Consider the following 16,758-nt stretch of genomic DNA (forward strand, 5'->3'; position numbering starts at 1 on the left):
AAAAGAAAAGTGGAACGAAGTGTTTTTCAAGATAAATGGGAAATTATGTACTTTTGTGGTGTTGGGCGCAATAAAATTGTATGTTTTATTTGTAATAAGGGAATATCAGTTCCAAAAGAATACAATTTACGTCACCATTACGAAACGAATCATGAAGAAAAATTTGAAATGTTGGAAGGCAAATTGAGGGAAGAAAAGTTACAGTTTCTGAAATCTGGCTTACAACGACGACAAAATTTTTTTACTGAAGCAAATAAATCCAGTGAAGCAACAGTTCACACAAGTTTTTTCGTGCACATCATTGCAAAACAATCAAAACGACCATTTACTGATGGCGAATTCCTTAAAGATTGTTTAAGTCTGCTGAACTTCTTTGTCGACAAACAACAATTATTTAAAAATATTAGTTTGTCAGCCAACACGGTAGCGGAACGTATTAACGAAATCGCTAATGATTTACGATGTCAGTTAAAAGAAAAAAGTATAGATTTTGCAGCATTCTCAATAGGGTTGATGAGAATACTGATATCACAGATACAGCACAACTTGCCGTTTTCGCACGAGGTGTTACTGATGAATTTGAAGTAATTGAGGAATTATTGGAAATAATTCCTATGAAAGGAAAAACTAGTGCACAGGATATTTTTTCTGAAATAAAAACTGTAATAGATAAATATAAATTAAGTTGGGATAAAATGGTTGGATTTGCAAGTGATGGTGCAGCTGCTATGGTTGGTAAAAAAATGGAGTAGCAGTAAAATTAAGAAATATAGTGAAAGAAGAAAAATTTCAGAATAAATTTTGCACTATACATTGCATTATTCATCAAGAAGCACTTTGTGCCAAAAGTTTGCAGATGGATAATGTTATGGAAACAGTAACTAAAACGTAAACTTTATCCGTGGACGAGCTCCGAATCATCGAGAATTTGTTGCATTGCTTGAAGAAATTGAAAGTGAGTACGGAGAAATGATTTATTATAACGAGGTGAGGTGGTTAAGTCGAGGAGCTGTATTAAAATGGTTTTTTGATTTAATAAATGAAATCAAAATTTTCATGACACAAAATAATAAAACCATCGACGAGCTAAGTAATGATACATGGATAACAGATCTAGCATTTCTTGTTGACTTAACTGGCAATTTAAATATTCTCAATAAAGAGCTGCAAGGAAAGAAATTTATCACTGACATGTATGCTTGTATTAAAACTTTTAAAGTTAAATTACAATTATGGGAAACACAACTGGAATCAAAAAATTTCGTACATTTCCTACATCCTAAATTTTGCCCTATTATTTCAAATGAAAAATCTCAAGAATATGCAAGAAAAATAGCATCATTACGACAAGAATTTGAAGAAAGGTTTAAAGATTTTAATGATTTGGAGTTCCGATTTTACATTATTTTCATTACCATTAAAAATGAATGTGAATAACACACCAGAAAATCTACAAATGGAGCTAATTAATTTACAGTGTGATATAAATCTTAATCAAATCTGTATCAAATTTGCAATAAGAATAATCGCTTTGTTTGGGAGTATGTGAACTATTTATATGTGAACAGTTTTTTTCGCAGTTGAAAATTAATAAGTCTAAGAAAAGAACCCGATTGACCGATGAGCATCTATAATTCGTGATGAAGATAATTTCTAGTAATTTTTCTCCAAGGCTACAAACTTTATCAGAATCGAAACGCCATCAAGTGTCAAGTTGCAGTAAGAAATAAAGCAGTTTATAATTATTTACATACAAACATATGTATTTTTTCTGTATGTGGCAAAGAAAAATTTAATAAATAAAAGAAAGAGAATAGGTTGTCATTATTTATTCTCAAGTTATAAAGGTTATAAAAGGGTTTCATAATTGTAAAGGGGTGGTATCCATACATTAGGGGTAAGTACGGTTCAATATATATGTATATTCACTCTCATTTTGTTAAAAAAAAAAAAAAAAAAAAAAAATTCCAGCCCATCAGCTGCTTTCACATTGTGCATTCGGCCTGCATGCATTTTGAGTTTGAGACCACTATTCTAAGTGATTATTCAAAATAATAAATGACAATAATTCGAAAATATGAAAATATAATAAAAATAAATCTCACCAGTAACACGTTTTATTGTAACAGTTGCACGTGAAATAAAACATGGCACGGTAAATCGCAACTGTCAACGGATCTAAAGATAATAAAACCAATATTAGTTTTTTATATATATATATATATATATATATATATATTTAAAATAATTGCCTAATAATAATAATAATTGCCAGGTTGCCTTTATCACCTTAATGCAGTTTCTGGATGCACCCAACCAAAAGAGAATACTAAGTTGCAGAAACAGCAAAGCAACACGGACTCTACTTTCACATTTCGCCATTGCCAACGTTGCCTTGCCCAGTAGAGGGCGCTCATGTGCTCACTCATTAGTCACTTTGTTGCTCTGCCTACCATGTGCTCAACCATCTCCTCCACTCCTGTATACTCCCTCCATGCTCGCTTTCCCCTCCCTGACATCGCGCATCTTAGTGCCACGAAGTTTTGCAAGACCTATAAAACAAATGAAATCGCCGTTATGTGAATAAAATCTTTTAAAAATATTACAAATGAAACTATGATAGTTTTATTTTCATTTTCAATTTTACTTCAGAGCCACATGTACGTTTCCAAAGAGCCGCATGTGGCTCGCAAGCTGCAGATTGCCGACCTCTGGTCTAGGTGATGATGGTAGTTTGCTGTAATTGGTGGAATAGGTGCCCTTGCTCGATGAGTCATTGGACTCCTTGGAGGTATCACGTAATAATAATAATAATATAAATTTTCATTAATTTTTATTATGCGATGTTGCAGCAATAATGAAGATTCATGTAGTTGTTCAGTTTTGTACATTAAATTAAAAAAAAAATACTATATAACACTAAATTTTAAAGGCTTTTAAGCAGTGCTTGTATATTTTAGAACAGGGATGGCCAACCTTTTACGTTCCATGTGCCAATTTTTTCATGTACAAGTTCAAGTACACCATAAAACTCTTGTACCCTTAAAAATTTCCAATAAAATTATGTTAATATAGACCTGATATATTGATTTAATATAAAAGCAAGATTCTCTCTCTCTGTAACTCATACCCAAGCACTGGCTTCTGTTTTCCTTCTATTTCAGTCTGATGTGTTTTATAGTGTCTATTAAGATCATGTCTTTTATTATGTGAGAAAGTATTTTCACAAACAATGTACAACAGTTTTCCTGATGGATTCACTATAAATAACTCATTTTTCCACTGTTCATTGAATTCACGCTTACTATCACCTGTTTTTGTGTTGCTCATTTTCTTTTGCACTGTGATGGGTACCTGGATGTAAAAAAAAAAGGCTTAATTTTTGAAAAAGTACAAAACTGCAATTGTTCACAAAATATGAACAAAGCATGACTCTGTAGTGTAATGCATGAAAAAATAAAATCACTAAATATAATTACCAAGTTTTCGCTTCCCCCCTCCCCTTACAAATCGGTTTTTGGTTAATGTTTTTTGCATAAATAGGCTTACTTAACCCCCCCCCCATAATGTACAACATCATACATGTTCGCTAGGAGATGTATTTTACATTATAGGAAAATACTAAGGATGGTGATTGGAGCCTACTCCACCTTTACTATGAGTTGCCCTGTCATGAAAGGTTTGCTTACACTTGGATCCACCGAAACTTTTATAGTTTCTATCTATATCTATATTCGGCATGAAACCCTTGTAGTTTCTTTATTCGGCTTTGAAATAATGTTGGATTCAATATCCGCTTAATTTGAATAATTTTGCCTTTCCAAAGTGAAGCCTTTTGGCTCTCTTTTTCAGTTACTTTTTTTTATTATTATCATTGGGGTCCATTGCACCACTTTTGTCGCATGTACCATACGTTGGCTATCCCTAAACTCTCCTCCTTGGTCGATGGAGTTAAAAAAAAAAAAAAAAAAAAAAAAAAAAAAAAAAACATTTCTTTTCCAAAAGGAAGTAAGCAGAACTCTTTTATCCTTGATAGACAGCCAGCCATCATTAATAGTTCACTTCGTTTCAAACATATAGCTTATAGAATTATGGATGACAAGTGTACAGCACACACACACTGCTATACTCTTGTCATTCATAATTCTGTCAAGTAACTAACATTTTGTGTTCCTTGAATATATTGTATGAAAAGTTTCTCATTTTAATGTTAAAATCATGGATTTCTGATTTATTTAAATAAACAAACTTGCACCTAAGATTGACCTGCTCAATAACTGGCTAAAAAAATAGGCCTAAGAAAAAAGTTCCTCTTCATCAACTTGATTTGGTTTGAGATTTATTATCATCATAATTAGGCTAAGTAGTATACTTCTTTTTGGACATTTACATTGCTATGTGTTATAGCAATTGTTGCTACCCAGACTGGTTTTGATCTTTATTGAGGTCCCCTCAGTGGGAGCTATACCCAGAAGTATATTTCCCACATACAAGTAGCAAAGAAATGTATCAACATCTTCCAAAAATATCTGGATCAGAGATGGTAGTAAAAAGTTTTTTTGCTTGGTTGCTAAGTAAATTGTAATGGACAATAATTTGGTAAATATGAACATTTTTGAAAAAATATTCAGTGATATAATGAAATTTTTGTTAGGTGCTTGTGTAGTCTTTTGGAAGTGGCACCTACCCCTGTAGCATCAGGCTGCCAGAAGGACTGTTATAGGTTTGGGCAGTTGCTGATTATATATAGGAACTTTTTTCAGCCATATCCCAAGTTAGTCAACCTTGGAAACACTCATGTACATTTTTTCTTCCAGAAACTTGAGATTTTAGCATTACAACTTAAAAATAATTGATTGTAAAAGTTATACTTTCAGACACTAATATACTTGTTAGTGTTCAGGACTGCAATATAGCAGTGGTTGTCTACCATACTCTACCTGATGCATGTAAAAGTATTGATAACCATGGACTCAGCTGTCAGCAACAGCTAAGGGTGAGGTCAAGCTGCCTCCCAATTTTCTAAAAGTTAGTTAGGGCTAAAGTAGTTCTGCCTGCTTTGTTTGGGAATAAAAGGTGTTCAGATGGTATTTATTTATTTTTTGATTTTTAAAATTTTGTTTATTTTAGAGGTTGAAGCTATTCAGTTAGAAATCCTAGTGCAGCTCTTTAAGACATCAGATTCAGAAAGGGTAAGGCATAATTGTATTTTCTGAACTTTGTAATAGTATACTTAATGATATACAGGGTGTTCGGGATAAATTTGACATATTTATAATTAATTATATTTTTCCGTAAGTTACATGTATTAACACACACTTCTCTTCATTTAAAAGTTTGGACCCTTCTTCATTCATATACAAGATGTCAGAAAGGATGGATAGCTGGAACCCACCTGAATCATGGAAGAGAATAACTTGTATCATGATGATTCGTGCCCGCCATCAAAATAAGGATATTACGACTGCTGCCCAATGCTCCCTGAATACAGTAAAAACAATCAGGCATGAACTAGAGACTTGCAATGGTGACTACGAGGATGTAGCAAGAAGAAAGATCCCTAGCAGACGATCTGATTGCGTTCGTACAGCAGAATTCCTCGCAAATCTGCAGCAACAGGTGTTGAAGAACCCTGGCATTGGAATTCGGGCTTTGTTCGTGGAGTTGCTAACTGTAGTCAAGCCCTGGATAACAAGGGTAGCCAATGGTAGGCCGTATGTATGGCAGCAGGATTCGGCCCCTTGCCACACCTCTGGGAAAAGTCAAAAATGGTTGTCTGAAAATTTCTACGACTTCACCAGTCCAAATGTTTGGCCTCCAAACTCCCCAGACCTTAACCCCTTGGATTATTTTGTATGGGGCGCAGTTGAAAAAGACACCAATCGCACTTCCAGTAATACAAAAGCCCAGTTAATGGATAAAATTAAAACAGTTTTTGCGGCCCTTCCCAGGGAGACTGTAGCATCAGCTTGTTCGAGGTTCCGAAGCAGAATTGAAGCTGTGATCGATGCTAATGGTGGTTATTTTGAGTAAATCTTGTTGATAGTATTGTAATTAACTCTGCCTGTAATGTTTTTTTGTCAATTCATTAAATTTAATAGATACAAAGAAGATTTTCTTTTTCCTTACGAAACTGTCAAATTTATCCCGAACACCCTGTACATATGTTATATAAGTTTTTATGCAAGTTTTCTAAGACAATGTTACATTTCTTAGAAGACACACACTACAGTTACACCTTACAAGTATTCTTCCTCAAAAAATATGAAGCTAACTCATTTTTAAGACCATGAAAAAAAAAACGTCTAAACACATATTCCCACACTGACTTTGAAAAATGTATAACGCATTCATAATGCAATAAAATTAAATGATGATGTAATCTCAATTAAAGAATACGAAGCAAGGATGGTGGCTACAAAAGCCAATGACGAACGAGCACCCTGTGTCTCACCATCAAAGTGTCATCGATCGCTGCCGACAATCCACAATGTGCCGCTGCTGAAAAACTAATGTCGCAGATATATATATGTATAAAGTTATATGTTCTGACCACTGGCTTTATGCTTCCTGTACCAAAATAGATGAATTGGCACACAAGCTGTTTATTGATCTCAACCAGCCTTTTTCTGTTTTCTGTGCCTTCTTTCTGCAAAACAACTCCTGAACATAGGTAAACGAGTCGAAAACCTTAAACAGTACATCAATGCTATGAACGAAACTTTTTCCTCCCAAATATGAGCAGTGGAAGCTAAGCTCAAACAAATTGATGATCAGCGCTTCAATGCAAGTTTGCTTTTCCCTGTGAATGAACTCTGCGACATAATCGCATCAATGGTATACAACTAGATGGAGGCCAAAAACAAAGAAAGGACGGAACGAACTTTCCATGCCTCACAAAAGTGACTTGTGACACTCTGACAAGCATGTCTAAATTAATAACAGCAATCAACAAGTTCAAAGAAACTTGCCCCTAATTGCGCATGTGAACACAACCAGACCTAACATTTACACAGAGTGAACAAGGATGCCATCTTCGAAGAGAACTTGTGTAAACGATGGCTATTTATTACTATTTATAAGCCACTGTTATTATTAATTTTTATATATATTCCTTTCTTATTCTCACTATTCCATCTTACTATCGCATACTTAGTTTATCTACCTTTTGCACTACGAGTTTCATGCCTATGGATACTAGAAAATTTATTTTGATAAGACTGCGCCACCAGTATCTTTTAATTGGCATAAAACTCAGTAATATGGTCAGTTGATTTCTCTCTCTCTTTCTCTAACACAAATTCCTTCAGTAAAACTTTACACAAACAGTCATGGTCTATTTGCACTTAACTATACGCTTCTGCTATCTTACTTGGTTTCCCGCTCTTAAGTTCGCGTTTTTTTTAGGAACGGTACATTGTAAAATAAACATTATCCCTTATCTTCCCCCCCTTTACTTATCAATCTCGCCAGAAAAAATAGCCGTTTGGCTTTTCATCTTAGTTATAAAAACAAAGTACATTAAATAGGCGATAGGGAGGTTGCGCACGCTCTCTCTCTCTACCTGTCCTTATACTTTTGGTATAAAGAAACAAACTTTCCCTTTTCAATATTAAATGACTATACAATATAACTCTGTTACTTCTCTGCTTATGAAAATCAAATTTGTTGAGACTAATTTTACTCATAAAGAAATTAGCTAGCTATGGCAAGTTATCTTACAATTTATATTCCAGTTAACAACAAATCAGAGGACTCTCTTATAGATATTTGGTGGTTTGATGGTGGGGATAGTATGCATAAGCAAATACAAGAAATGAGTGGAAGGAGGGTAATTATTATGGGTGATTTCAATTATGGTAACATTGACTGGAAAGAGGAGAGGGCACATGGGAGGAAGGAATTGGATTTTATGTGGTTATTAAGGGACAACTATCTACGGCAACACGTAGTGGAAAATACCAGGGGGCAGAGAGTGCTCGACCTAGTAATTGCAACTGAGAATGTGGCTGTAACGAACATGACCATGTTGCCACCAATTGGTGAGAGTGACCATAAGGTCATGACTTGGGAGGTGGCTAAAGGAGTCGAATTTACAATTAAGACAGGGTACATGTGGAATTACCGGGCTGGTAAGTATGACAAGCTTAGGTGTGTGTGCTTGGCTCAATACCATGGCATGTAAAACTGCAAGGGCTGGATGTTGATAGTGCATGGGAGGTGGTTAAGAACTGTTTGCAGGAGGCAATGGTTGACTGTATACCAAGAGTCCGAATAATAAATCAAGTAGGGGTTAAATGGATGAATAACACTATTAAACTTGAGCTGCAAAAAAAGAAACAATTGTGGTGCATGAACAGTATTAAGCTCAGGCCAGGATGGTAACAAGGGTGGTAAGAAAAGCAAAAGCAGATTACGAAAGGAAATTGGCCACGCAGGCTAAAGAGAATCCCAAACAGTTTTTTCAATATGTTGCAAGTAAAAGGAAAAATGCTCATGGTAGAATGATCTTAAAAAATGCTGAGGGTAGGGAGGTAACCAAATCAGTCGATATTGTGGAATTACTGAGCGAGCACTTTGCAAGAGTATATCATCCAGGTGGTGACTTTGCAGGAATGGAAGAACCAACAGCTTATACTGGAATTGTGATGAATGAAGTAGAGGTAACTAGTCTATTACAGAACCTCAATGTCAATACATCTGTGGGATTGGATGGTATACCAGCTCGTGTCATACGTGAAGTGGCTAAAGAATTGTCAGTGACCTTGACCATTTTGTTTAATTTGTGCCTCAGGACTGGGTCAGTCCCAAAGGGGTGGAAAGAGGGGAAAATAGTTCCGCTGCACAAAGGTGGTTCCAAGGCTGCTGTTGAAAATTACCGGCCAATCAGCATAACAGGAATCATTATCAAGGTCTTAGAGGAAAATAGTCAAGAGGAAAATACAAGATTGGATAGAAGAAAATGGGATACTGTATCGGGGACAGCATGGTTTTGTGAAGGGTAGGTCATGCCTCAGTAACTTGCTCACGTATTATATCACAGTGACGGCTGAACTGAATAAGGGTAATGGGTTTACAGTGATTCTACTGGACTTTGCTAAGGCCTTTGACAGGATACCACATGGAATTCTAATCAGTAAATTGCAGCATATGGGGATGGAGATAGGGTTGGTGAGATGGATAGGAGGGTGGTTGACGGAGAGATATCAGAGAGTGGTTTACTCAGGAGTAGAGTCCACAAGACGGCCTGTGACTAGTGGTGTGCCACAAGGATCTGTTCTTAGACCACTGCTGTTTAATTTGTTCATAAATGATATAGGAAAGGACCTGAGAGGAACAGTTCATTTGTTTGCAGATGATGCGAAGTTGGGTAGGGCAATAGTGAATGCAGATGATGTCAAAATTTTGCAGGATGATTTGGATAGATTGGAGGTCTGGGCTAAGGAGAATGGATGTCAATTTAATGTGGCAAAATGTAAGGTTATGCATTTTGGGGTGAAAAGATTGGCGGCAGTTTACTGCATTGGTGGAACCATGCTCCAGGAAATCGATGAGGCACGAGATTTAGGAGTGTTGGTGGATAAGTAATTGAAATTCAGGGGACACATTGCAAAAGTGGCCAAATCAGCTCATCAAATCACTTGGTTGCTGAAGAATACGTTGACAAGCAGAGACAAGCAGGTTATTGTTCCTCTGTATCGAGCCTTGATAAGACCCCATCTCGACTACTGTGCTCAGATTTGGTCACCTAGGTTTCTTCTTGGTGGGGAGGAGGTGGTGAGGATCCAGAGGCGAGTGACCAAGATGATAGCAGGCCTGTGGAATGAACCTTATGAGAACAGGTTGAGGATTTGTGGGTTGCATAAATTGGTTGATAGGTGGAGGAGGGGAGATATGATTGAGACATTCAAATTACTGAATGGTTTCTATAAAATTAATTCAGAAGATATTTTTGAGAACAGGGCTGGTTGTGGGAGGACTAGGGGACATCCATGGAAACTGGGCAAAAGTGTGGTTAGTAAAGGTGTTAGAGCTGGGTTCTTTACTTTTAGAGTAGTGAATGAGTGGAATGTGCTCCCTGAGTCTGTGGTGGATGCTGTGACATTGAATGAGTTTAAGGCGAGGTATGATAGATACTGTATGACTGTCGAATAGTTGTGATGAATATGATTTGGGATCTCCCTTGATGAGTCTAATGACTCCCTGGAGTTGCCCGTAGTAATAGTAATATTTCTTATTACTATTTCTTATCAGTCCATCTATTACATATCTCTTAGATTACAAAAAGGATGTACATAAAAGTATGTAACACATTTACAGAGGCTCTTTGTCACGAAACCTTTCAAAGTTTATGGTTCTTCTTTCATCTCAGGCCTTAGGTTTCCATCCGGAGAGTCTTTGCTTCAGGGGGCGTTTCGTTGGAATATCACCGGGTCTTGGACTGCAATCTTCCCAGTACTCAGAAGCTCAGGCTTGAAGATCGTTCTGCAGCTTTTGGCTTCGGTTGACTTCCCACGGCACTTGGCATCGGCTGTTCTCTCAATTTTTTCCTCTGGTGTGGGTTCACCGTAAAATCTGTTCCTCTGGGTCCGACTGCTTCTGGTTCTCTGCGACTGCCTCTGGCTCTCTTCAGTAACTGGATCTCGGCTCTCCTCTGTCAGAAACTGGACCTGGACTCTCCCCTCATGATGCTCGGCTCAGTCCCCTTTTATTTTCGCCTTCTCAGGACCTTGCACCAAGGGCTGCCGATTTCTTTGGGGTTTACCCCAAAGAAATCGGCAGTTCTCCTTGATCTTTTTGTTAAGGCCAACCGTTCTTTCTTCTCCTCCGTGCACACTTTTTTCCTTGTCTTGTTGGGCAGTGGAAACTTCTGAAACTAGCAGATCTCTTTGATACTAACTTTGAAGGTGTTCATGCACAGAGCTCGCAAACAACTTTCTCACACACTTGATCGTAAACAACTTTCTTGTGCTCTTATACATAGCCATTATACAAAGTTCCGATGGCAAAGCTTTGCCTTTGTATTTGACATTCTAGAAACTTTAAATAAAACAGTATATATAATCAATTCCCATAGGATTATTTACAAAAAAATATTTAGCATAAAACATATAGACAAACAAGGTTATTTTTGTAACATTCTCATGAGACTTGACCTTGACATGAGACTATATTGAGTTTTACACTTGAAGAAAAACATCAAAATGGAGGCACCAGTTGGATCATCGACTACAAGCAAGTTAAATTGGTGCAAAAATCAAGTGATAACAACTAGTAGCCACTATGGAAACCAGTATGGAGACACTGCATAGGGAATGTGCTAGACTCTTGTGGTCAAATATATGCCTCACAGAACATTGCATATCCACTTCACCAACATCTCTGACCTAAACTCCAACCTTAATAGTGTCCACTACCACCTTCAGTCTACCAGACCCCACCTACTCTTTCTGGCAGAAACTCAAATCTCACCTCCTCCCAGCACTATTTATCACCTACCAAATTACACGCTCTTTAATTCTTTTCGACCCAAGGGTGGCATATGTACATACATCCGCTCTGACATACCTTGCCAGAGAGCAAGCCAAGCATACCTAACCAAGAATTGCCCAACTTTGACCTTGGGTTAAAAATATCCCTTCCCCACTCAGTGAAATTCATTTGCTGTCTCTATCACTCCCCCAATGCAACCAATCACTTTGAGCTCTTTAATTTTCTCCCCTTAAAAACTAAAATTAAAAATTATCCTCCCAGGAGATTTTAATGTCCACAACACCAGCTGGCTTTCCTACTCCAGTTGTACAGATCTTGCAGGCAGAGATGATGAAACGTTTGCATTAATGACCTCACACAACTAATTCAGATGCCAACCAGAATACCAGATAACCCGAACCACTCCCCAAACACCCTAGATCTCTTTCTCACCAATGACCCTTCCAAATACACAGTGAAAGTAGTGGGCCCCCCTAGATAAATCTGACCACAATCTAGTGCTCAACTCCTCTCCCATGCAACAACACTTACACAGCCACTACCATACAACAGTAGTTTGGCATTATAACAGTGCCAAGTGGAATAGCCCCTCTGCAACTTCTGTGCCACATTCCCATGGTTGGACTATTGCTTCCTGCTTTCCAACCCAAACATATGCACTGAACTTATCACCAAAGTAATCCTCACTGACATGGAAACATACATTCCCCACACTACTCTGAACTGCCATTCCCTAACTAAATCCTGGTTCTCCAAAAGATGTGCCAAGGCTGTACAAATGAAAAACCAAACATACTGTAACTGGCTCAAGTCAAGAACCGCATGCTCCTTTAGAGCTTATACTGAAGTCCGAAATACATGCAAAAAAAAATGAATAAATAATCAATGCTTCCAAAACAGAGTTTGAAAGAGCAAAAAGCATGAAACTAGCAGCCTGTCCAAACAGCAGCCAAGCCTTTGGTCTCTTGCCAAAGCAATTGGCCATAACTTCTGCCTGACATTATTCCCACCCACCCCTATCGTACCCAGATGGCTCTATTGCATCATCACCTACAGAAAAAGCCAATCTTCTGGCTTCACACTTTGCTTCCAATGCATGCAAAACTCACAATGGTAAATTCCCCAACCATTCCAGATGCCCAACATACAATGCCCCTATATCAGGAAAATACCCTCCAAATTAGACACAAAAAAGTCTCCTGTCTTCTGGCCCTGATGGCATTTCTCCAATTGTCCTGAAAGTTTGTGCACAGAACTGACTCCTATCCTATGTCACCTATATATATTCTCTTACTTCACTGGTATCTATTACACATCTTGCAGGCAGAGATGATGAAACGTTTGCATTAATGACCTCACACAACTAATTCAGATGCCAACCAGAATACCAGATAACCTGAACCACTCCCCAAACACCCTAGATCTCTTTCTTCTGGAAGAAACTGGAAACTGGCCTATATTCAACCCATTCCCAAGAATGGCAACAAGTCACTGCTATCTCACTTACCCCAGTCCTGTCTAAAGTAATGGAAAAAATCAATCCCCAACTCCTACACTACCTTGAAGGCACCCACCTAATAAATGACTGCCAGTATTGATTTTGTAGCTGCTGACCAACAGGAGATCTGCTCACATATGTCACCCATCTCTGGACAAATGCCATGGAAAAGTTTAGTAAATCTCAAGTGGTTGCACTTGATATCTCCAAAGCTTTTGACCGGATCTGGCACAAAGGCTTACTAAGCAAACTACCATCATTTGGTCTGCCTCAAGACTTCTGTAGTTGGATTGCCAGCTTTCTGTCTGGATGCATACTGTGTGTGATGGTGAATGGTTCCTTATCTTCTCAACATTAATAATGCTGGGGTTCTACAAGGTTCTCTCCTCTCACCTATATATCAATGACCTTCAGTTGACCTCCAACCAGTACACAGTTTTGCAGACACAGCATATTGCACTCCTCCCTTTCATTTGAGAAACCTTATGCTACACAACTCACCTCAGCCTACAGAACATCAACCAACACCACCACCACCACCAATTCTGATCTCCGAGCCATCCTCCAATAGGGTTCGGATAACCTCATCAATTTCAATGCCAATAAAACCCAGTTCTGTCCTATTTCTAATAAAAAAAGAATCATTTTTTTCTCAGTATTCTTTTTGATGATACCCAAATTTCCAGACAATTTGAGATTTCTCCTCTTGGAATTACCCTGGCATCAAACCTCTCCTGGCATAACACATCACAATCACTACATCCTCAGTTTCAAAAAAACTAGGATTTCTCTTTCACTCATCACCTGTTAATAGTAAATAAATCACAAATCTGCCCACCTATCGAATATTGCTCTCACATATGGGATGGAGTCCTTAAAAGCTCCCTTAAAATGCTTGATGCAATACAGAGGAACATCTTAGACTTATTTATGACCCATCTCTTAGCAATTCACTCCTCCCACTTTCACATAGACGTTTGGTTTCTGCAATACATATATTCTACAAATATTTCCATAGGAAATGCTCATCAGAAATAACATCAATAATTCCCCCACTTAGTACTAAGCTCGTTGGAACACGTGCAGCTGCTGCTGCTCAACTTCACAGTGCACCTTGAAACAAACAGAACAAGTTTCTTTTCCTCTTCCTTCATTCCTGCAACTGCTTTATTGTGGAACAGTCTTACCCATGTTGTGTTTCCCAAGGAATACAGTATAGTCTTTCAAATCAAATGTAAGCAACTTCTTCCTTTACGAACCTGCTATCCATACACGGTACTATAGGTTGATCAACCAACCTCTCATTTATGGGCTCAAAAAAAAAAAACTCGTCATCAAATTCCTGACATGTACCCTCAAGGGGTGTATAGGATATGATAGTACTACATGAAAAATTTACATCATTACTAACTTCTTATCTACAATTTTCTTCCAAATCAATCTTTTACCTGTCAAGACTCCAACATTATCAGATCTTATATTTCTATCTTCTAAGGCACTATTTACTTTATCAGTCCACCTGTATCTTGGTCTTCCTCTGGGTCTTTTCCCTACCAACCTGGCAGAGAACACTTGTTTTGCTAATCTTTCCTCTCCCATTCTGTTTTAGTGACCATACTGCCTGAGATTAGCTCTTCTAGCACATTCCTGGATGATAACAATGTCAAGTTCTTTCCTAATATCCTCATTTTTTATATGATATTGCCATTGATGCCATCTATTCATACTACTAATCTTTCTCAAGCCTCTGATATCTGCAGTCTTTAGTCAAGTGTTTTATTTCTAACCCAGCTCTCAGATCCATAAGTTAAAATAGGTTTGAACACTACTTGTATACAGTTAATTTAGTGTTTTGATTAATTTCTCTCTTATTCTATATAACTTTATTCAGTTGACTTCCTATACCAGCTTTGCTGATTCTGTTGTCTATTTCCATATTTAATTTACCATCCTCACTAAAAATTATGCCTAAGTAGTTGAAATGTTGAACTTGTTCTAAAGACATTACATTCACAATACAGTTGATATTTTCAATGTTTTGCCTATTTTCATTGTCTTTGTCTTGTTATTGCTGATTTTCATATCAAATTTATTACAATAGTTATTCAATTTAGTCATGGAATCTTGCAGACTTTGACTAGATTTATTTACAAGTATAACACCATCTTCATAAAGTAAAGAGCTGAGATTAACATCTCCAATTTTGATATCAGGTTTAATACTGCTTTCCACTTTCACTTCACTTTCCATATAGATAATGAATAACAGAGGAGATAATGTACATCCTAATCTGACACCAGATTTAACATAAAACCATCTTCCTGCACTTCCTTCAATTCTGACTGCTGATTTACAACTCAAATGAAGACTAAGTATTGCTTGATATAATGTCCCACTGACACCATACAACTGTAGCATCTTGAATAGCTTTTCTCTTGGCACCTGGTTATATGCCTTTTCCAGATCTACAAAGCTTAAATACAGATCTTTGTTATATTCCCATGATTTCTCAACTATTATTATTATTATTCAGGCCTCCATGGAGTCAAAAAAACTCATCGTGGGAGGTCCTTCCTAAGAAACACAGTCTATCAAGACTCATTGAGGGGAGTTCCCCCCCTGAGAAACACAAAGTCTATCATGCCACTCCTTAAACTCATTTACCATTCTCGCTCTCACCACTCCATCAGGTAATGCATTCCATGGTTCAACCACCCTCCATACAAAGAAACCACTCCTCACCCTGTTGCAAACAGTTTCCTTTCGTAACTTCCTCTTGCCTTCCCGCTGTTCAACCAAGTGAAAGAACTCCCCAGTGTCAACCCTGTAACCACCTCTCAACAGTTTAAAAGTGTCAATGATATCCCTTTCCTTCTTCTATCCACCAAACTCTGCAGTCCACATTCCCTCAGCCGATCCTCATAACTAACATGGTACAGTCCTGAAACCATCTTTATCTGCCTTTGTATCCTTTCCACAGTTAATTTATCCCCTTGAAATACTGGGGACCAAATCTGAGAACAATTGTCTAAGTGTGGTTTGATCAGAGACTTATGCAACAGAGTGATAACCCATTTGTCTCTGCAGGTCAGTGTCCTTATCATTATTGCAGCAATCCTCTGTGTTACCTTCACCACCTTTGCAATATGTCCCCTAAATTTCAGGTTTCTATCAATCATCAATCCCAGATCTCTTGTCTCCCCTACTTCCTCTAGTATAACTCCTCCCATAGAGTATGCAGCATCCCATCGATGTTTCCCAAACCTGAAGACCTTACATTTTACTGCATTAAACTGACACCCCCATTCATTTGCCCATCTCTAGCTTATTCAAATCCTCTTGCAGCGCTACCACATCTGCACTATTACTAATAATCCTTCCCAGCTTCACATCATCTGCAAACAACTGAATATCCCCTTGCAATCCACTGACAATGTCATTGATATAAAGGTTAAACAATATAGGTCCCAGTACTGAGCCCTGTGGGACCCCACTTATAACCCTCTGCCTCCTCGAAACTGTCCCACCATACACAACTCTCTGATACCTATCGGACAGCCAATCCTGAATCCAGTTGACCAATCTGACATCCAGACCCATGTGCTGCAACTTAAATATCAGCTTATCATGTGGTACCCTGTCAAATGCTTTCGCTAAGTCTAAGAAAATGGCAGTATATGCCTTTCCCTCATCTAATGCTCTTATAACTTTATTATAAAAGGCTAGCATATTGCTAAAACAAGAGTGCCCCTTCACAAATCCATGTT

General features: G+C 37.7%; 1 protein-coding gene across 3 annotated transcripts in view; it reads left to right on the forward strand.

Moving 5' to 3' along the window:
• The window catches only part of LOC150108890 (E3 ubiquitin-protein ligase RNF123-like), a 660,886-nt gene that overhangs the window by 317,937 nt on the left and 326,191 nt on the right, over nt 1–16,758 (forward strand). For all 3 annotated transcript variants that reach the window (XM_090410696.1, XM_090410708.1, XM_090410702.1), the window contains one exon: nt 5,131–5,192. In XM_090410696.1, coding sequence (XP_090266822.1) covers nt 5,131–5,192 — 62 coding nt within the window. The remainder of the gene's footprint in view (nt 1–5,130; nt 5,193–16,758) is intronic.

The sequence above is a fragment of the Typopeltis vanoorti genome, chromosome 2 (assembly GCF_054136105.1).
Source record: "Typopeltis vanoorti isolate ZY-2024b chromosome 2, IOZ_Tvanoo_1.0, whole genome shotgun sequence".
In the NCBI taxonomy this organism is placed as follows: Eukaryota; Metazoa; Arthropoda; class Arachnida; order Uropygi; family Thelyphonidae; genus Typopeltis; species Typopeltis vanoorti.